This window comes from Salmo salar, chromosome ssa11 (assembly GCF_905237065.1).
Source record: "Salmo salar chromosome ssa11, Ssal_v3.1, whole genome shotgun sequence".
NCBI lineage: Eukaryota > Metazoa > Chordata > Actinopteri > Salmoniformes > Salmonidae > Salmo > Salmo salar.
In genome coordinates, this window is record NC_059452.1 from 95,845,607 (window position 1) to 95,865,516 (window position 19,910).

At 46.6% G+C, this 19,910-nt stretch overlaps 1 protein-coding gene across 12 annotated transcripts in view; it reads right to left on the minus strand.

The window, feature by feature from the left end:
• Positions 1–5,083: 5,083 nt before the first annotated feature.
• LOC106592083 (dachshund homolog 2) overlaps positions 5,084–19,910 on the minus strand; it is a 312,801-nt gene continuing 297,974 nt past the window's right edge. For all 12 annotated transcript variants that reach the window (XM_045690137.1, XM_045690135.1, XM_045690138.1 and 9 more), the window contains 2 exons: positions 6,370–7,189; positions 5,084–6,144 (listed from right to left, as the gene is read on the minus strand). In XM_045690137.1, coding sequence (XP_045546093.1) covers positions 7,152–7,189 — 38 coding nt within the window. In that variant the 3' untranslated portion in view covers positions 5,084–6,144; positions 6,370–7,151. The remainder of the gene's footprint in view (positions 6,145–6,369; positions 7,190–19,910) is intronic.

The following is a 19,910-nucleotide window of genomic DNA, read 5'->3' on the forward strand; positions in this document are numbered from 1 at the left end:
GTAGTTTAGATCCAATCTGTAAATCATTAAAGGCCCAGTGCTGTCAAAAACATGGTTTCCTGATTTTAAATATATATTTCCACACTATGAGGTTGGAATAATACAATGAAATTGTGAAAATGATTATAATGCCCTTTTAGGGTAAGAGCTGTTTGAAAGGACTGCCTGAAATTTCAGCCTATTTTGGTGGGATGGAGCTTTGGCCTAGCTGGTGACATCACCAGGTGTTAAAAATTTGTTAATAGACCTTTCAAGAAAGGGAGTTCCTCGCCTCACTGCCAATAACAGCTAGTTTTCCGGGGTGTGTGGTGTGGTGTGGTGTGTGTGGGGTATCTACAGAGGAAACAGGTCTAGACATTACTTTCTTTTCTAAACCCACACCCAGACACTTATTATTCACGATTCTAGTAAGGAAATTTGCTGGCTGTTTTTTTTATGATACCTTAAGGTAACCATTAGTTCCAAGGACACCCTGGAGAAAGGCCCTTCAGTGGACACCCTGCCCTGTAGACAGGCCCTTCAGTGGACACCCTGCCCTGTAGACAGGCCCTTCAGTGGACACCCTGCCCTGTAGACAGGCCCTTCAGTGGACACCCTGTAAACATGATCCTTCAGTGGACACCCTGTAAACATGATCCTTCAGTGAACACCCTGTAAACATGATCTTTCAGTGGACACCCTGTAAACATGATCCTTCAGTGAACACCCTGTAAACATGATCTTTCAGTGGACACCCTGTAAACATGATCCTTCAGTGGACACCCTGTAAACATGATCCTTCAGTGGACACCCTGTAAACATGATCCTTCAGTGAACACCCTGTAAACATGATCCTTCAGTGGACACGCTGTAAACATGATCCTTCAGTGGACACCCTGTAAACATGATCCTTCAGTGGACACCCTGTAAACATGATCCTTCAGTGGACACCCTGTAAACATGATCCTTCAGTGAACACGCTGTAAACATGATCCTTCAGTGGACACCCTGTAAACATGATCCTTCAGTGGACACCCTGTAAACATGCCCCTTCAGTGGACACCCTGTAAACATGCCCCTTCAGTGGACACCCTGTAAACATGATCCTTCAGTGGACACCCTGTAAACATGATCCTTCAGTGGACACCCTGTAAACATGATCCTTCAGTGGACACCCTGTAAACATGATCCTTCAGTGGACACCCTGTAAACATGATCCTTCAGTGGACACCCTGTAAACATGATCCTTCAGTGGACACCCTGTAAACATGATCCTTCAGTGGACACCCTGTAAACATGATCCTTCAGTGGACACCCTGTAAACATGATCCTTCAGTGGACACCCTGTAAACATGCCCCTTCAGTGGACACCCTGTAAACATGACCCTTCAGTGGACACCCTGTAAACATGCCCCTTCAGTGGACACCCTGTAAACATGATCCTTCAGTGGACACCCTGTAAACATGATCCTTCAGTGGACACCCTGTAAACATGATCCTTCAGTGGACACCCTGTAAACATGATCCTTCAGTGGACACCCTGTAAACATGATCCTTCAGTGGACACCCTGTAAACATGATCCTTCAGTGGACACGCTGTAAACATGATCCTTCAGTGGACACCCTGTAAACATGATCCTTCAGTGGACACCCTGTAAACATGCCCCTTCAGTGGACACCCTGTAAACATGATCCTTCAGTGGACACCCTGTAAACATGATCCTTCAGTGAACACCCTGTAAACATGATCCTTCAGTGGACACGCTGTAAACATGATCCTTCAGTGGACACCCTGTAAACATGATCCTTCAGTGGACACCCTGTAAACATGATCCTTCAGTGGACACCCTGTAAACATGATCCTTCAGTGGACACCCTGTAAACATGCCCCTTCAGTGGACACCCTGTAAACATGATCCTTCAGTGGACACCCTGTAAACATGATCCTTCAGTGAACACCCTGTAAACATGATCCTTCAGTGGACACGCTGTAAACATGATCCTTCAGTGGACACCCTGTAAACATGCCCCTTCAGTGGACACCCTGTAAACATGATCCTTCAGTGGACACCCTGTAAACATGATCCATCAGTGGACACGCTGTAGACAGGTTTTGTTTATTTTTCAGTCATTTTCAAAGTAAAATTGCCTTAATTGTGTGCATTTTTAAATGGCAAAAACCACAGGTTGCTTGGTAGTTTTGTGTGTGTGTGTGTGTGTGTGTGTGTGTGTGTGTGTGTGTGTGTGTGTGTGTGTGTGTGTGTGTGTGTGTGTGTGTCTGAAGGCGTCCATTGGTTTGCATGTGTGTGAGCAGAAAATCGAATTAACTCAACACATTATGTTGTTGGTGTGGGAAAACAATCTGCCCCTGCCTGTGTTAATACTCCATGAAAGGAAATAGCAGCACTGCCAATTTTACATCACAAACCATCCAGAGACACCGGTGGTGCATTGTTGTCCAGTCTCTGAACAGTGACGTCTCATGGGACATATTTCTCCCCAGCAGTGACTGAGGACCACACCACCCGACCCCCCCAGCCACCCCCCCCAGGTCCACACCAGACCAGCAGAGAGACACGGTGAGAACAGATGGTTGGTTGGAGGATATAACGTGCCAAAGCAGCCGATTTAACCATTTTCTCTGGCCAAAGTCCATCTCTCCCATTCCGCTATGAACCAGTATCTCATGGTGGATACTGGCTAGGCATGGCACCCACGGGAGGGGAATTAGTGAGGCAATGCCGGCATGCTTTCATTTGTTATGGGTACTGACAGGGCGTGATTGACAAGTGGTATAATTCAATCGAAATTCCAATGCTGCCTCTGCCATAATTCCAATCTAATTTCATAGTTCGTCAATTAGGCTGGGATTCTGGTCCACAGTAATGTAGGTATGAGCTTGTCAATTCCCATATCATCAGTTGCTGCTGCTGACACTTCTCGTCCATGCACTGTGTATCTTAGGTCATTTCAATGCATTTGATTATTGATTTATACTGTATTGATTAGATGCTGTCAGGTGGGAAGGGAACAGGCTTTGTATTTCTCCCATTTTTTTTCCTTCGTTCACAGCATGATCACCACCTCTTCATAACCCTGAGGAAGACATTTGAGAGATGGAGAACAGCAGAAAACAGCTTTGCTGTACTAGTCAATACTGGAGTAAAGCGATAACCTGAGGAGAGCCTTGTGTAGGTAAAAAGCAGGCTGTCTGTGTATTGATGACAGACTGTCGATTGGTCAGGGCTACTGTGGCATGATCTGTCCAGACAATTCCTCTGCAGAGAGGTTAAGTTACAGCGATCCAGGATTCAGCTTATATTTCATACCAGAGAACAACATTTTTAATTGACATGGATTTGATTTTATGGATTATACTAAAGAAAAAGCACTGCCCCACAAATCAAGGTTGGAACTCCTTGTTTGATTATCCTCTCCTTGTTAGTCTTAATCAAATTCTAGGTTTTATAATGAAAATGCACATTTTTCATTTTAATTTCACTGATCAAATAGCACTCCACAGCAATTGTCTTTTCATTAAAGAAATCACTGATCATTAATGAAGTATTTTGACTACTTTACATAAAGCTATAAGTGGGGAAGGGCAATCAGAAGCAGATCAAACGGCCTGTCTCTAATTGAAGTGGAAAGCACCTCCCCCCTCCTCCTCCCCTTTCTCTTCCTCCTCCCCCTCCTCCTCTTCCCCCTCCTCTTCCTTCTTATTTATGTGGCTATATGAGAAGTGTATGATGATGAGGGTAACGTGCAATTTACACTGAGATTAAAAAGCATTAAAACATGTTCTTTGCATGACAAAGACTGACCAGGTGAATCCAGGTGAAAGCTATGATCCCTTATTGATGTCACTGTTAAATCCACTTCAATCAGTGTAGATGAAGGGGAAGAGACGGGTTAAATAAGGATTTTTAAGCCTTGAGACAATTGAGACATGGATTGTGTATGTGTGCCATTCAGAGGGTGAATGGGCAAGACAAAAGATTTAAGGGCCTTTGAACGGGGTATGATTGTAGGTGCCAGGTGCACCGGTTTGTGTTAAGAACTGCAACGCTGCTGGGTTTTTCATGCTCAACAGTTTCCTGTGTGTTTCAAGGATGGTCCACCAGCCTAAGGACATCCAGCCAACTTGACACAACTGTGGGAAGCATTGGAGTCAACATGGGCCGGCATCCCTGTGGAACGCTTTCGACCCCTTGTAATCTATGCCCCAACGAATTGAGGCTGTTCTGAGGGCAGAAGAAGGGGGGTGCATCTCAATATTAGGAAGGTGTTCTTAATGTTTGGAGTACTCAGTATATCTACCATGTTGAGTGTGTAATGTGTCTATTTTGTATACAGCAGTACTGTGTGTCTAAGACAATAATCCCCTTGGGACCTTAAAGTTCATCCTATCCATATCACTGAGGATCTACCATGGTCCAAAACACACCAACACAGTCGTAAAGTGGCCACGACAACGCCTCTTCCATCTCAGGAGGCTGAAAAGATTAGGTATGGGCCCTCAGATCCTCAAAAATTTCTACAGCTGCTCCACTGAGAGCATCTTAACTGGCTGCAGCACCGCTTGGTATGGCAACTGCTTGACCTCCAACCGCAAGGCACTACAGAGGGTCCGCACAAGACATCAGCCACGCAAGTCTGGGTGTACATCAGCAGTGTACATCAGCAGTCACTCAACTAGCCATGTCAGCTAACATTTGTTTTACATTGGTAACTTAGTCTAGCGGCCAGCTATCTAAACTTTAGTAAGCATGGTCAAATTACTGACCATCAGATATCATATTAAAAACTGCAAACATTTGTCTCCACCCCATGGCAAAATGAGTAGTTGCAGGGGGTACACAGATGTGGGTACACAGGGGGGGTACATAGCTGTGGGTACACAGACCCACGAGCCACTGCGGACCCTCATGATGAGTTCCATTGTTTTGTGGCCCTACCCTGCACTACAGGAACATGCGTTAGTGTCGCACTCACTCACACAGGAGAAGAGTTTCTGTGCATGTTTTTGCTACCTCAAACAGATGCACAACTGAGAACCACAGGAAGTTGTAAACCAGAGGGCACAGAAGACTGCAACAAAATATCTGAATCTAGATCTTTATTACTACAAAACCAAACAACAACCCAAAAAAAATCTAGCAAGATGTCCAGAAGTATGTTTGTCATTGTGTGTGTTTTGTGCACGGCTGTGATGTGATATCATCATTAAAACAAGGTCAACAATTCTAAATAGCTGCCTGGTTGTGATCATGGTAATAATTAAATTCCCAAAATTGTAAAAAATATATTTGAATTGGCATGTTTTTTAAACCAGCAAGTGTAACTTTTTTTTTACCAGTGTTGTATCTACAGGCATGCTTGCATCGGATATGCATTGGGGTATTTCATTTTACTTACGTTTTTTTTTCTTGACAACAAATGTATCCACTTAATTACGACGTCAGAATAGCCAATGCTAAAGCATTTTTACATGTCTTTAAAAACAAAGGGGGGAACAGAACGGGGGTTACTGTAATACTGTCCTTTAAACAGCAATATAACATTTGAACTGAGAAACCATTAGTGGGGAAAGGTATCTAGGATACGCCTCAATATCTCTTTCTTTATATCCAGACTGAGCTTTCAGTAAACACAAACAACGCAGTTCAGGGACAGGACACCTTCAGTTCAGGGAGAGGCCACATTCAGTTCAGGGAGAGGACACATTCCGTTCAGGGAGAGGACACATTCAGTTCAGGGAGAGGACACATTCAGTTCAGGGAGAGGACACATTCAGTTCAGGGAGAGGACACATTCAGTTCAGGGACAGGACACATTCAGTTCAGGGAGAGGACACATTCAGTTCAGGGACAGGACACCTTCAGTTCAGGGAGAGGACACATTCCGTTCAGGGACAGGACACATTCAGCTCAGGGAAAGGACACATTCAGTTCAGGGAGAGGACACATTCAGTTCAGGGACAGGACACATTCCGTTCAGGGAGAGGACACATTCAGTTCAGGGAGAGGACACATTCAGTTCAGGGAGAGGACACATTCAGTTCAGGGACAGGACACATTCAGTTCAGGGAGAGGACACATTCCATTCAGGGAGAGGACAAATTCAGTTCAGGGACAGGACACATTCAGCTCAGGGACAGGACACCTTCAGTTCAGGGAGAGGACACATTCAGTTCAGGGAGAGGACACATTCAGTTCAGGGAGAGGACACATTCAGTTCAGGGAGAGGACACATTCCATTCAGGGAGAGGACAATTAGTTCAGGGACAGGACACATTCACTAAACCTTAGTTCAGGGAGAGGACACATTCAGTTCAGGGAGAGGACACATTCAGTTCAGGGAGAGGACACATTCAGTTCAGGGAGACACCTTCAGTTCAGGGAGAGGACACATTCAGTTCAGGGAGAGGACACATTCAGTTCAGGGACAGGACACCTTCAGTTCAGGGACAGGACACATTCAGTTCAGGGACAGGACACATTCCCAAGTCAACACAAAGCAGTGACATTTTTCAGAAAAAAAGAGGACAAAAGAGAAAAAGCATAGAAATTCAGAAACTGTTTCAGTCTCTTTTACTTGATGAAGAAGAGGTGATATAAGAAGAGAAGCACATTTTGTCTTGAATGTTACATTTCATATCCTCCTTCAGATTTTCAAGCTTTAAGAAGAAATTATCCTATATATGCGCTGCAAGACTTGTGCTATTGGGACATATTGGGGCATTTGAGGAATCAACAACTAACAACAATAATAATACTAATAATTAATAACAATAATAATAATGAGAGGCAATCAGCTTGGAGAGAAATAGGATAGGGAAGGAGGATAGGCTTCTGTATGTGCTTCACAGGGAGTAGAGAAAAATCCACGTTTTATTTTCAATGGTCCTTACTCTTTTTTTCTCAAACAAGTAAAATAGAGGGATTTTACAAGTAGCTGGAGTGAGATGATGGGGCAGCAAAAAGAGCTACTCCAGTGTTACCTCTCACCCCACCACACCCTCTCTGCAGTCCTGTACATGAGTTTCAGGGGATCCATTCCTCCCTTCAGTCGCCCCTCTTCTCCGCTCGTTCTCTTCCAGCCAAGGGCTCTGTCTCTGGGGTAGCCAGCAGTGGCAGCCCTGGGTCAGGTCTGGAGGAGCTGGAGTTCTTTCAGTACACGATGGGAGGCTTGGTGTAGGGTCTGTTCTCTGTTAGGGAAACAGAAACATCAGTTAATCAAGCCATCCATCCTTACTACCTCTATTACGTCATCCATCCATCCACCGTTACTACCTCTATTAAGTCATCCATCCATCCATCCTTACTACCTCTATTACGTCATCCATCCATCCATCCTTCCTACCTCTATTACGTCATCCATCCATCCATCCATCCATCCATCCTTACTACCTCTATTACGTCATCCATCCATCCATCCTTACTACCTCTATTACATCATCCATCCATCCATCCATCCATCCATCCATCCACCCATCCTTACTACCTCTATTAAGTCATCCATCCACCCATCCTTACTACCTCTATTAAGTCATCCATCCATCCATCCTTACTACCTCTATTAAGTCATCCACCCATCCATCCTTACTACCTCTATTAAGTCATCCATCCACCCATCCTTACTACCTCTATTAAGTCATCCATCCATCCATCCTTACTACCTCTATTAAGTCATCCACCCATCCATCCTTACTACCTCTATTATGTCATCCATCCATCCATCCTTACTACCTCTATTAAGTCATCCATCCATCCATCCATCCATCCATCCATCCATCCATCCATCCATCCATCCATCCATCCATCCATCCATCCATCCATCCATCCTTACTACCTCTATTAAGTCATCCATCCATCCTTACTACCTCTATTAAGTCATCCATCCATCCTTACTACCTCTATTAAGTCATCCATCCATCCATCCATCCTTACTACCTCTATTAACAGATATAAAATGAAAATTCTCCCTTGTATTTTTCCACTGAGTAAGGTTTGCCCTGAGAAACACATTTGCCATGTATACTTGTTGAAGATGTTGTCAGTATGAGTATTACATTTTGGAAAGTATCTCTTCTGCATATAAATAAAGTTGTTTACTCTCCAGAGGGTGTATATACACTGCTAAAAAAATAAAGGGAACACTAAAATAACACATCCTAGATCTGAATGAATGAAATAATCTTATTAAATACTTTTTTCTATACATAGTTGAATGTGCTGACAACAAAATCACACAAAAAGAATCAATGGAAATCCAATTTATCAACCCATGGAGGTCTGCATTTGGAGTCACACTCAAAATTAAAGTGGAAAACCACACTACAGGTTGATCCAACTTTGAAGTAATGTCCTTAAAACAAGTCAAAATGAGGCTCAGTAGTGTGTGTGGCCTCCACGTGCCTGTATGACCTCCCTACAATGCCTGGGCATGCTCCTGATGAGGTGGCGGATGGTCTCTTGAGGGATCTCCTCCCAGACCTGGACTAAAGCATCCGCCAACTCCTGGACAGTCTGTGGTGCAACGTAGCGTTGGTGGATGGAGCGAGACATGATGTCCCAGATGTGCTCAATTGGATTCAGGTCTGGGGAACGGGCAGGCCAGTCCGTAGCATCAATGCCTTCCTCTTGCAGGAACTGCTGACACACTCCAGCCACATGAGGTCTAGCATTGTCTGCATTAGGAGGAACCCAGGGCCAACCGCACCAGCATATGGTCTCACAAGGGGTCTGAGGATCTCATCTTGGTACCTAATGGCAGTCAGGCTACCTCTAGCGAGCACATGGAGGGCTGTGCGGCCCCCCAAATAAATGCCACCCCACACCATAACTGACCCACCGCCAAACCGGTCATTCTGGAGGATGTTGCAGGCAGCAGAACGTTCTCCACGGCGTCTCCAGACTGTCACGTCTGTCACATGTGCTCAGTGTGAACCTGCTTTCATCTGTGAAGAGCACAGGGCGCCAGTGACGAATTTGCCAATCTTGGTGTTCTCTGGCAAATGCCAAACATCCTGCACGGTGTTGTGGACGTCGTTCCCTCATACCACCCTCATGGAGTCTGTTTCTGACCGTTTGAGCAGACACATGCACATTTTTTCAGGGCTCTGGCAGTGCTCCTCCTGCTCCTCCTTGCACAAAGGCGGAGGTAGCGGTCCTGCTGCTGGGTTGTTGCCCTCCTACGGCCTCCTCCACGTCTCCTGATGTACTGGCCTGTCTCCTGGTAGCGCCTCCATGCTCTGGACACTACGCTGACAGACACAGCAAACCTTCTTGCCACAGCTTGCATTGATGTGCCATCCTGGATGAGCTGCACTACCTGAGCCACTTGTGTGGGTTGTAGACTCCGTCTCATGCTACCACTAGAGTGAAAGCACCACCAGCATTCAAAAGTGACCAAAACATCAGCCAGGAAGCATAGGAACTGAGAAGTGGTCTGTGGTCACCACCTGCAGAACCACTCCTTTATTGGGGGTGTCTTGCTAATTGCCTATAATTTCCACCTGTTGTCTATTCCATTTGCACAACAGCATGTGAAATTTATTGTCAATCAGTGTTGCTTCCTAAGTGGACAGTTTGATTTCACAGAAGTGTGATTGACTTGGAGTTACATTGTGTTGTTTAAGTGTTCTTTTATTTTTTTGAGCAGTATATTTCAAATGATGTGAAACTGAGTTTGTGATTTTTCAAGTTTTCCACGAGCATGAGAATAAAAGTTCAAGAGCAACCAATGGATTAAGTATCTCTCTCCTTTAATGAAATGTGCGTCAGGAATAATATGGGCGATTAATCATTTAGTGTTAGTTGTGAACAGGAGGGGACAGCTGAAAGGAAAACAGCTGGATAACAAAGTGACTGGAGTCAGCAGTGGCATGTTAATCTCTACATGGTAGTGAAGTATCGGTAGATCATCTCGCTGGAGATGGACAGAATGGAGAGTGGTTCTGCATGTTTCATATGTGTTCTGGGAACTGGGGGAAAAGACAACAGAACATAGGATGAAAAAGCACTGTTCGGTGGTGTTGGAGGATGAGGACCAGAAAGAGAGAAAATGAGAGAGGGATGTACTGTCTGTCTGTACTGTCTGAATGTACTGTCTGTCTGTACTGTCCTGTTTGTCTGTCTGTACTGTCTCAGTCTGTCTGTCTGTCTGTATGTATGTCTGTCTGCCTGTCCTGTCTGTCTGTGCTGTCTGTACGTGTGTCTGTCTGTACTGTCTGCCTGTGCTGTCTGTACTGTCTGCCTGCCTGTCCATCTGTATGTATGTATGTATGTATGTATGTATGTATGTATGTATGTATGTATGTATGTATGTATGTATGTATGTATGTATGTATGTATGTATGTATGTATGTATGTACAGTGAGGGAGAAAAGTATTTGATCCCCTGCTGATTTTGTACGTTTGTCCACTGACAAAGAAATGATCAGTCTATAATTTTAATGGTAGGTTTATTTCAACAGTGAGAGACAGAATAACAACAAAAAAATCCAGAAAACGCATGTCAAAAATGTTATAAAATGATTTGCATTTTAATGAGGGAAATTAGTATTTGACCCCTCTGCAAAACATGACTTAGTACTTGGTGGCAAAACCCTTGTTGGCAATCACAGAGGTCAGACGTTTCTTGTAGTCGGCCACCAGATTTGCACACATCTCAGGAGGGATTTTGTCCCACTCCTCTTTGCAGATCTTCTCCAAGTCATTAGGTTTTCGAGGCTGACGTTTGGCAACTCGAACCTTCAGCTCCCTCCACAGATTTTCTATGGGATTAAGGTCTGGAGACTGGCTAGGCCACTCCAGGACCTTAATGTGCTTCTTCTTGAGCTACTCCTTTGTTACCTTGGCCGTGTGTTTTGGGTCATTGCCATGCTGGAATACCCATCCACGACCCATTTTCAATGCCCTGGCTGAGGGAAGGAGGTTCTCACCCAAGATTTGACGGTACATGGCCCCGTCCATCGTCCCTTTGATGCGGTGAAGTTGTCCTGTCCCCTTAGCAGAAAAACACCCCCAAAGCATAATGTTTCCACCTCCATGTTTGACGGTGGGGATGGTGTTCTTGGGGTCATAGGCAGCATTCCTCCTCCTCCAAACACGGCGAGTTGAGCTGATGCCAAAGAGCTCCATTTTGGTGTCATCTGACCACAACACTTTCACCCAGTTGTCCTCTGAATCATTCAGATGTTCATTGGCAAACTTCAGACGGGCATGTATATGTGCTTTCTTGAGCAGGGGGACCTTGCGGGTGCTGCAGGATTTCAGTCCTTCACAGCGTAGTGTGTTACCAATTGTTTTCTTGGTGACTATGGTCCCAGCTGCCTTGATATCATTGACAAGATCCTCCCGTGTAGTTCTGGGCTGATTCCTCACCGTTCTCATGATCATTGCAACTCCACGAGGTGAGATCTTGCATGGAGCCCCAGGCCGAGGGAGATTGACAGTTCTTTTGTGTTTCTTCAATTTGCGAATAATCGCACCAACTGTTGTCACCTTCTCACCAAGCTGCTTGGCGATGGTCTTGTAGCCCATTCCAGCCTTGTGTAGGTCTACAATCTTGTCCCTGACATCCTTGGAGAGCTCTTTGGTCTTGGCCATGGTGGAGAGTTTGGAATCTGATTGATTGCTTCTGTGGACAGGTGTCTTTTATACAGGTAACAAGCTGAGATTAGGAGCACTCCCTTTAAGAGTGTGCTCGTAATCTCAGCTCGTTACCTGTATAAAAGACACCTGGGAGCCAGAAATCTTTCTGATTGAGAGGGGTCAAATACTTATTTCCCTCATTAAAATGCAAATCAATTTATAACATTTTTGACATGCGTTTTTCTGGATTATTTTGTTGTTATTCTGTCTCTTACTGTTCAAATAAATCTACCATTAAAATTATGGACTGATCATTTCTTTGTCAGTGGGCAAACGTACAAAATCAGCAGGGGATCAAATACTTTTTTCCCTCACTGTATATGTCTGTCTGTCTGTCTGTCTGTCTGTCTGTCTGTCTGTCTGTCTGTCTGTCTGTCTGCCTGCCTGCCTGCCTGCCTGCCTGCCTGCCTGCCTGCCTGCCTGCCTGCCTGCCTGCCTGCCTGCCTGCCTGCCTGCCTGCCTGCCTGTTCTGTCAGAGTGGAAAGACGAGAAGAGCAACACTCCTTGATTCTCAAATTTTATTCCAACGTTAATATGTTAATATGTACGGTCAGGATGGCAACGGTCAGGATGGCAACGGTCAGGATGGCAACGGTCAGGATGACAACGGTCAGGATGGCAACGGTCAGGATGACAACGGTCAGGATGACAACGGTCAGGATGGCAACGGTCAGGATGGCAACGGTCAGGATGACAACGGTCAGGATGGCAACGGTCAGGATGGCAACGGTCAGGATGACAACGGTCAGGATGACAACGGTCAGGATGACAACGGTCAGGATGGAAACATCTGACATTGTGTTTACGTCTGTTCTATCTGCTGTGTTTAACCTTCTCAGAATGTGCATGGTGACGTGGAAACGTGTAGTGTGCTGGCAGAATGGCTGTTGTGTATGTTGCAACTCCTCTGGGAACTCTCCTCAGCAGCTCCATCCATATTTAACACGGCTCTGGCCCTCTGGCCCTATTCTTTTCTGCATAGACTGCAAACGGCCTAATTGCAGCCGATCTGGGACTGCCATAAAGATTCACCTTGATATTTCATGCTCGCTCTTTTTTGCCAATTAGTGAGTTGCAAACTTTGGAAATGAACGGTACCCAAGGGTCTCATTTGGTGTATGTAAGTGTAGTGTTTGTTTAGAACTAAAGCTGGTTAGGAGATTTTTGGTTATTTGGGAGTAGATTATTCCTGTAGGTGAAGATGCTGAAATGTTGTTTAAGGAACAGGTGGTTGTGATAGGTGCCAGAGTGAAGACGAGTGTGTTACTGTGGTAACACCTAGAGTGTTGAGGTCCTCATCTATCCTTTCTGGGTCCTTCTCGTTGATTACGTTTCTCTCCCCGTGTCACCAACACCTCCCTCTCTCTCACCTCTCTCTCTCTTTACTCTCACCCCCGCCTCTCTCTCTCACCCCACCTCCCTCTCTCTCACCATCACCTCCCTCTCTCTTCCTCTCACCCCCACCTCCCTCTCTCTCACCCTCACCTCCCTCTCTCTCACCCCCGCCTCCCTCTCTCTCACCCCACCCCACCTCCCTCTCACCCCCACCTCCCTCTCTCTCACCCCCACCTCCCTCTCTCTCACCATCACCTCCCTCTCTCTCACCATCACCTCCCTCTCTCACCATCACCTCCCTCTCTCACCATCACTTCCCTCTCTCGCTCACCCCACCTCCCTCTCTCACCCCACCTCCCTCTCTCTCACCCCCACCTCCCTCTCTCTCACCATCACCTCCCTCTCTCACCATCACCTCCCTCTCGCTCACCCTACCTCCCTCTCTCACCCCACCTCCCTCTCTCTCACCCCACCTCCCTCTCTCTTTACTTTCACCATCACCTCCCCCTCTCTTTACTCTCACCCCACCTCGCCCTTCTCTCACCCCACCTCCCTCTCTCTTTACTCTCACCATCACCTCCCCCTCTCTCACCATCACCTCCCTCTCTCACCATCACCTCCCTCTCTCTATCACCCCTGCCAACCCTCTCTCTTCCTCTCACCCCCACCTCTCTCTCTCTCACCCTCCCTCCCTCTCTCTCACCCCCCGCCTCCCTCTCTCTCACCCCACCTCCCTCTCTCTCACCCCCACCTCCCTCTCTCTCACCATCACCTCCCTCTCTCACCATCACCTCCCTCTCTCACCATCACCTCCCTCTCTCATCATCACTTCCCTCTCTCGCTCACCCCACCTCCCTCTCTCACCTCACCTCCCTCTCTCTCACCCCCCACCTCCCTCTCTCTCACCATCACCTCCCTCTCTCACCATCACCTCCCTCTCGCTCACCCCACCTCCCTCTCTCACCCCAACTCCCTCTCTCTCACCCCACCTCCCTCTCTCTTTACTTTCACCATCACCTCCCCCTCTCTTTACTCTCACCCCACCTCGCCCTCTCTCACCCCACCTCGCCCTCTCTCACCCCACCTCCCTCTCTCTTTACTCTCACCATCACCTCCCCCTCTCTTTACTCTCACCCCACCTCACCCTCTCTCACCCCACCTCGCCCTCTCTCACCCTACCTCCCTCTCTCTTTACTCTCACCATCACCTCCCCCTCTCTCACCATCACCTCCCTCTCTCTCTCTCTCTCTCTCACCCTACCTCCCTTTCTCTTTATTCTCACCCAACCTCCCCCTCTCTCACCCCACCTCCCTCTCTCCTTATTCTCACCAACACCTCCTTCTCTCTCACCCCACCTCCCTCTCTCTTTACTCTCACCATCACCTCCCTCTCTCTTTACTCTCACCATCACCTCCCTCTCTCTTTATTCTCACCACCACCTCCCTCTCTCTTTATTCTCACCAACACCTCCTTCTCTCTCACCCCACCTCCCTCTCTCTTTACTCTCACCATCACCTCCCTCTCTCTTTACTCTCACCACCACCTCCCTCTCTCTTTACTCTCACCATCACCTCCCTCTCTCTTTACTCTCACCACCACCTCCCTCTCTCTTAATTCTCACCACCACCTCCCTCTCTCTTTACTCTCACCACCACCTCCCTCTCTCTTTATTCTCACCACCACCTCCCTCTCTCTTTACTCTCACCACCCCCTCCCTCTCTCTTTACTCTCACCACCACCTCCCTCTCTCTTTACTCTCACCACCACCTCCCTCTCTCTTTATTCTCACCACCACCTCCCTCTCTCTTTACTCTCACCATCACCTCCCTCTCTCTTTACTCTCACCACCACCTCCCTCTCTCTTTACTCTCACCACCACCTCCCTCTCTCTTTACTCTCACCATCCCCTCCCTCTCTCTTTACTCTCACCATCCCCTCCCTCTCTCTTTACTCTCACCACCACCTCCCTCTCTCTTTACTCTCACCATCACCTCCCTCTCTCTTTACTCTCACCATCCCCTCCCTCTCTCTTTACTCTCACCATCCCCTCCCTCTCTCTTTACTCTCACCACCACCTCCCTCTCTCTTTACTCTCACCACCACCTCCCTCTCTCTTTATTCTCACCACCACCTCCCTCTCTCTTAATTCTCACCACCACCTCCCTCTCTCTTTACTCTCACCACCACCTCCCTCTCTCTTTACTCTCACCACCACCTCCCTCTCTCTTTACTCTCACCATCCCCTCCCTCTCTCTTTACTCTCACCACCACCTCCCTCTCTCTTTACTCTCACCACCACCTCCCTCTCTCTTTATTCTCACCACCACCTCCCTCTCTCTTTACTCTCACCATCCCCTCCCTCTCTCTTTACTCTCACCACCACCTCCCTCTCTCTTTACTCTCACCACCACCTCCCTCTCTCTTTACTCTCACCATCACCTCCCTCTCTCTACTCTCACCATCCCTCCCTCTCTCTTTACTCTCACCACCACCTCCCTCTCTCTTTACTCTCACCATCACCTCCCTCTCTCTTTACTCTCACCATCCCCTCCCTCTCTCTTTACTCTCACCACCACCTCCCTCTCTCTTTACTCTCACCATCACCTCCCTCTCTCTTTATTCTCACCATCACCTCCCTCTCTCTCACCCCACCTCATCTCCCTCTCTCTTTATTCTCCCTCTTGTCTCTTAATCGGCTTGTAAAATGATGTCACCTTCGTTTGTATTCAGCAGTTTCTGTTAACTCCACTCATATAGATTAATAAAAAAGACACAGGTCGGCATAATAAACCAACACACAGAGGAACCTGAGAAAGTGTAAAAAGCTTTTAGGCCCAGAAGTGGGATCTCAGCAAGGACAATCAAACCTAATGAAATCAGTTGTCAGTGCTAAGCTTGCAAAACTGTGAAGTCCAACTTGGGAGTGAAGCGAGGTGTAATTAGATTCCTCTCAGTGTAATGGATGGCTGTGGGGGAGGAGGGGCCGGACAACATACTCCTAACTGGAGCTCTTAAACTCCTGTGAGAGAGTCAGTCGACTCCCAGTCCCCAAACAGCCAGGAGCTCCAGGAGAGGCCCCACGTGTTCCGCCGCATCATCCCCACAGACAGACACCTCTGCTGGGCATGGTGGTGGTGAGGCACTGGGCAGTCTAGTAGTGGACCGGGACTGGACAAACACACCTCATCAGCATGATTCCAAGCTGGCACAGTTGAAACAGAGCTTGATTTAATAGCACTGTAATTCAGATGGATTGCTACCTAGTGAATGTAATCGTTGACAGGTAGGAAGGGAATAGATGTAACGAAAGCTTTCATAATGGTAGTTCAGATTTCATCAGCCAATCGCGATGAGGCTTGAATGCCATATTACAGAGATGATTCTCTTTTAAAACTTTAGTCAAAGGAAAGTTCTTCACAGCAGTAGAAACAACACAGGAAGAGGATAGATTTACTTAACTAGTTTTAAGCAGTTACACAGGGACTAAAGGCTTTTGGGAAACTCCTGTTGCATTGTTGTAACATGCTTCATGCTCATCACTGGCCAGTGCAGGTGAAATGTGGACCTCTCTCTCTCTCTCTCTCTCGGGAGTGGTGTTTGGTGCATGCTGGGAGTTGTATGCGCGAGTGTTGTCTGGAGTTAGATCGCCTGTGTTTTCTTTCTTGTTTCCTTTTCTTGGTGGTTTTTCTATGCATGATTACGGTGATTATTTATTTTATTTATTTGTTGTGTGTTTTTCTTGCCGGAATTGCCCTGGCTTTGGCGGGGATGGCGACCCACATGAGGACGCCGTCCCTGTCTCTTCGGTAACGGCTTTAGGTGTGTTACTGAAGCTACTGTCACTGTGGAGGAGTTTCTGGTTCCCGTAGGAGAGAAGGTAGGCTATGAAAATGTTGCTTATGTGTCGTGGATGAATAAAGTGGTGGTGGTTTTTCTTCAAGATGAGCGTTTTGTTGATCGTATGGTTGAACATGGTGTACTTCTTAAAGAAGAACGTCTTGCTGATCGTATGGTTGAGCATGGTGTACTTCTTAAAGAAGAGAGTCTTGCTGATCGTATGGTTGAGCATGGTGTACTTCTTAAAGAAGAGCGTCTTGTTGATCGTATGGTTGAGCATGGTGTACTTCTTAAAGAAGAGAGTTGTTGATCGTATGGTTGAGCATGGTGTACTTAAAGAAGGACGTCTTGTTGATCGTATGGTTGAGCATGGTGTACCTCTTAAAGAAGAGTGTCTTGTTGATCGTATGGTTGAGCATGGTGTACTTCTTAAAGAAGAGAGTCTTGCTGATCGTATGGTTGAGCATGGTGTACTTCTTAAAGAAGAGAGTCTTGTTGATCGTATGGTTGAGCATGGTGTACTTCTTATTTAAGAAGAGAGTTGTTGATCGTATGGTTGAGCATGGTGTACTTCTTAAAGAAGAGAGTTGTTGATCGTATGGTTGAGCATGGTGTACTTCTTAAAGAAGAGCGTCTTGTTGATCGTATGGTTGAGCATGGCGTACTTCTTAAAGAAGAGCGTCTTGTTGATCGGATGGTTGAGCATGGTGTACTTCTTAAAGAAGAGAGTTGTTGATCGTATGGTTGAGCATGGTGTACTTCTTAAAGAAGAGAGTCTTGTTGATCGTATGGTTGAGCATGGTGTACTTCTTAAAGAAGAGAGTTGTTGATCGGATGGTTGAGCATGGTGTACTTCTTAAAGAAGAGAGTTGTTGATCGTATGGTTGAGCATGGTGTATTTCTTAAAGAAGAGAGTTGTTGATCGTATGGTTGAGCATGGTGTACTTCTTAAAGAAGAGAGTCTTGTTGATCGTATGGTTGAGCATGGTGTACTTCTTAAAGAAGAGAGTTGTTGATCGTATGGTTGAGCATGGTGTACTTCTTAAAGAAGAGTGTCTTGTTGATCGTATGGTTGAGCATGGTGTACTTCTTAAAGAAGAGAGTCTTGTTGATCGTATGGTTGAGCATGGTGTACTTCTTAAAGAAGAGCATCTTGTTGATCGTATGGTTGAGCATGGTGTACTTCTTAAAGAAGAGAGTTGTTGATCGTATGGTTGAGCATGGTGTACTTCTTAAAGAAGAGCATCCTGTTGATCGTATGGTTGAGCATGCAAACACCCGGCTTTGAAACAGGTTATGTCGTTTCGGTGACAGGTGTTTATGTTTTTGGACTCACCGGAACAGACTTTGGAGTTATCGTTTAAAGTCAAGTATGACAACAGACTGTATATGGCTTTTGCTAGTACGGGTAGTCAACGGTGTTTTGAGTGTGGTGATGTTGGCCATAAGTGACATGCTTGTCCGAAAAGGGAGAAGGCGGAGGGAGGGGCGCAGGTGGTCCTCGTAACGCCTGGGCCCACTGATGTAGGGAGAGGTGGTCCTCATAACGCCTGGGCCCACTGATGTAGAGAAAGGTGGTCCTCATAACGCCTGGGCCCACTGATGTAGGGAGAGGTGGTCCTCGTAACGCCTGGGCCCACTGATGTAGAGAAAGGTGGGCCGACAGTGGTAGAGCAGCCACAAGCACCTGTTGCTGAGGAACAAGTTGTCCGTGTTGAGGGTACGGCGTTGCAGCTTGTACCAAAGGGAAACTTAGCATCTGTTATGCAGCAGAAAAATATTGTTGTAGAAGGTAAGGACGGATCTGGGGAGCCATTTCCTCAGACTGGTGAGGAGATGCCCTGTACGAGTGATGGGGTACAGGAGGGGGTTCATGTGGAGCTAGTCTCCCAGCTAGTGGAGGAGATGCCCAGTACGAGTGATGGGGTACAGGAGGGGGTTCATGTGGAGCTAGTCTCCCAGGTAGTGGAGGAGATGTACAGTACGAGTAATGGGGTACAGCAGAGGGTTCAGGTGGGGCTAGTCTCCCAGCTAGTGGAGGAGATGCCCAGTACGAGTAATGGGGTACAGCAGAGGGTTCAGGTGGGGCTAGTCTCCCAGCTAGTGGAGGAGATGCCCAGTACGAGTGATGGGGTACAGCAGAGGGTTCAGGTGGGGCTAGTCTCCCAGCTAGTGAAGGAGATGCCCAGTACGATTGATGTGGTGCAAGTGGGGAGTGTTGAGAGGGATGTGCCTGAGGGGAGTCAGGGGTCTGTGGCCTCAGTTGAGGAGGATCAGGAGAAGGATATGGACATCTCTTTTGATATGAAAGCAGCTGGTGACGACTCAATTTACAATCAAGAGGAGGTAAATGGGTCCCTGGATCAGACTTTTGGGAAATCTGTCAAATTGGTAATAAGTGTGTGAGGTCAGCTGTGATGTTACAGAAGACGGTGGGGTTAGACCAGTTGAGTGAGAAGAAGCGTTTTCGCTTGAGGAAATGTGTTGTCACGGCAGCAAAAAGGTAGTGGGAAACGTGGTCAAGTTCAGAGAAAATTAAAACAATGATGATGATCATGACTCAGAGTGTTTCTTTTCTCTTTGTCTGGTTTCTCTGTGGTTTCTTCTGCTTTTCTTTTCTCTTTTCTATATGGAGATACTAAGGGTAGCTTCTCTAAATATTAATGGAGGAAGGGACAGGAATAAGAGGGCTTGGGTATTAGAAGTAATACAACAGAAAAGGCTTCATGTGTTTTTTTTCTACAGGAGACACATAGTGATGAGGCTAATGAGGTTGACTAGGGTATGTGGTGGGAGGAGCAGCATATACTCAGTCATGGAACTCATTTCAGTGCTGGAGTGGCAATTTTGTTTTCCTCAGGCTTAGGGGTGACTGTGGTGTCTACAACAGAGATTGTCAAGGGTCGGGTTTTATTGGTCAAGGCGGATGTTATGCTTTTAAATGTTTTTATATTTGTTATGTTTATGCTCCTAATGAGGGTACAGAGAGTATTGCTGTATTTGATAAAATAAAGGAAACCTGAAGACTGTGACCAAGAGGGGTGTATGGTTTTATGGGGGGACTGGAACTGTACAGTGGAGTTTACTGTTGACCACACT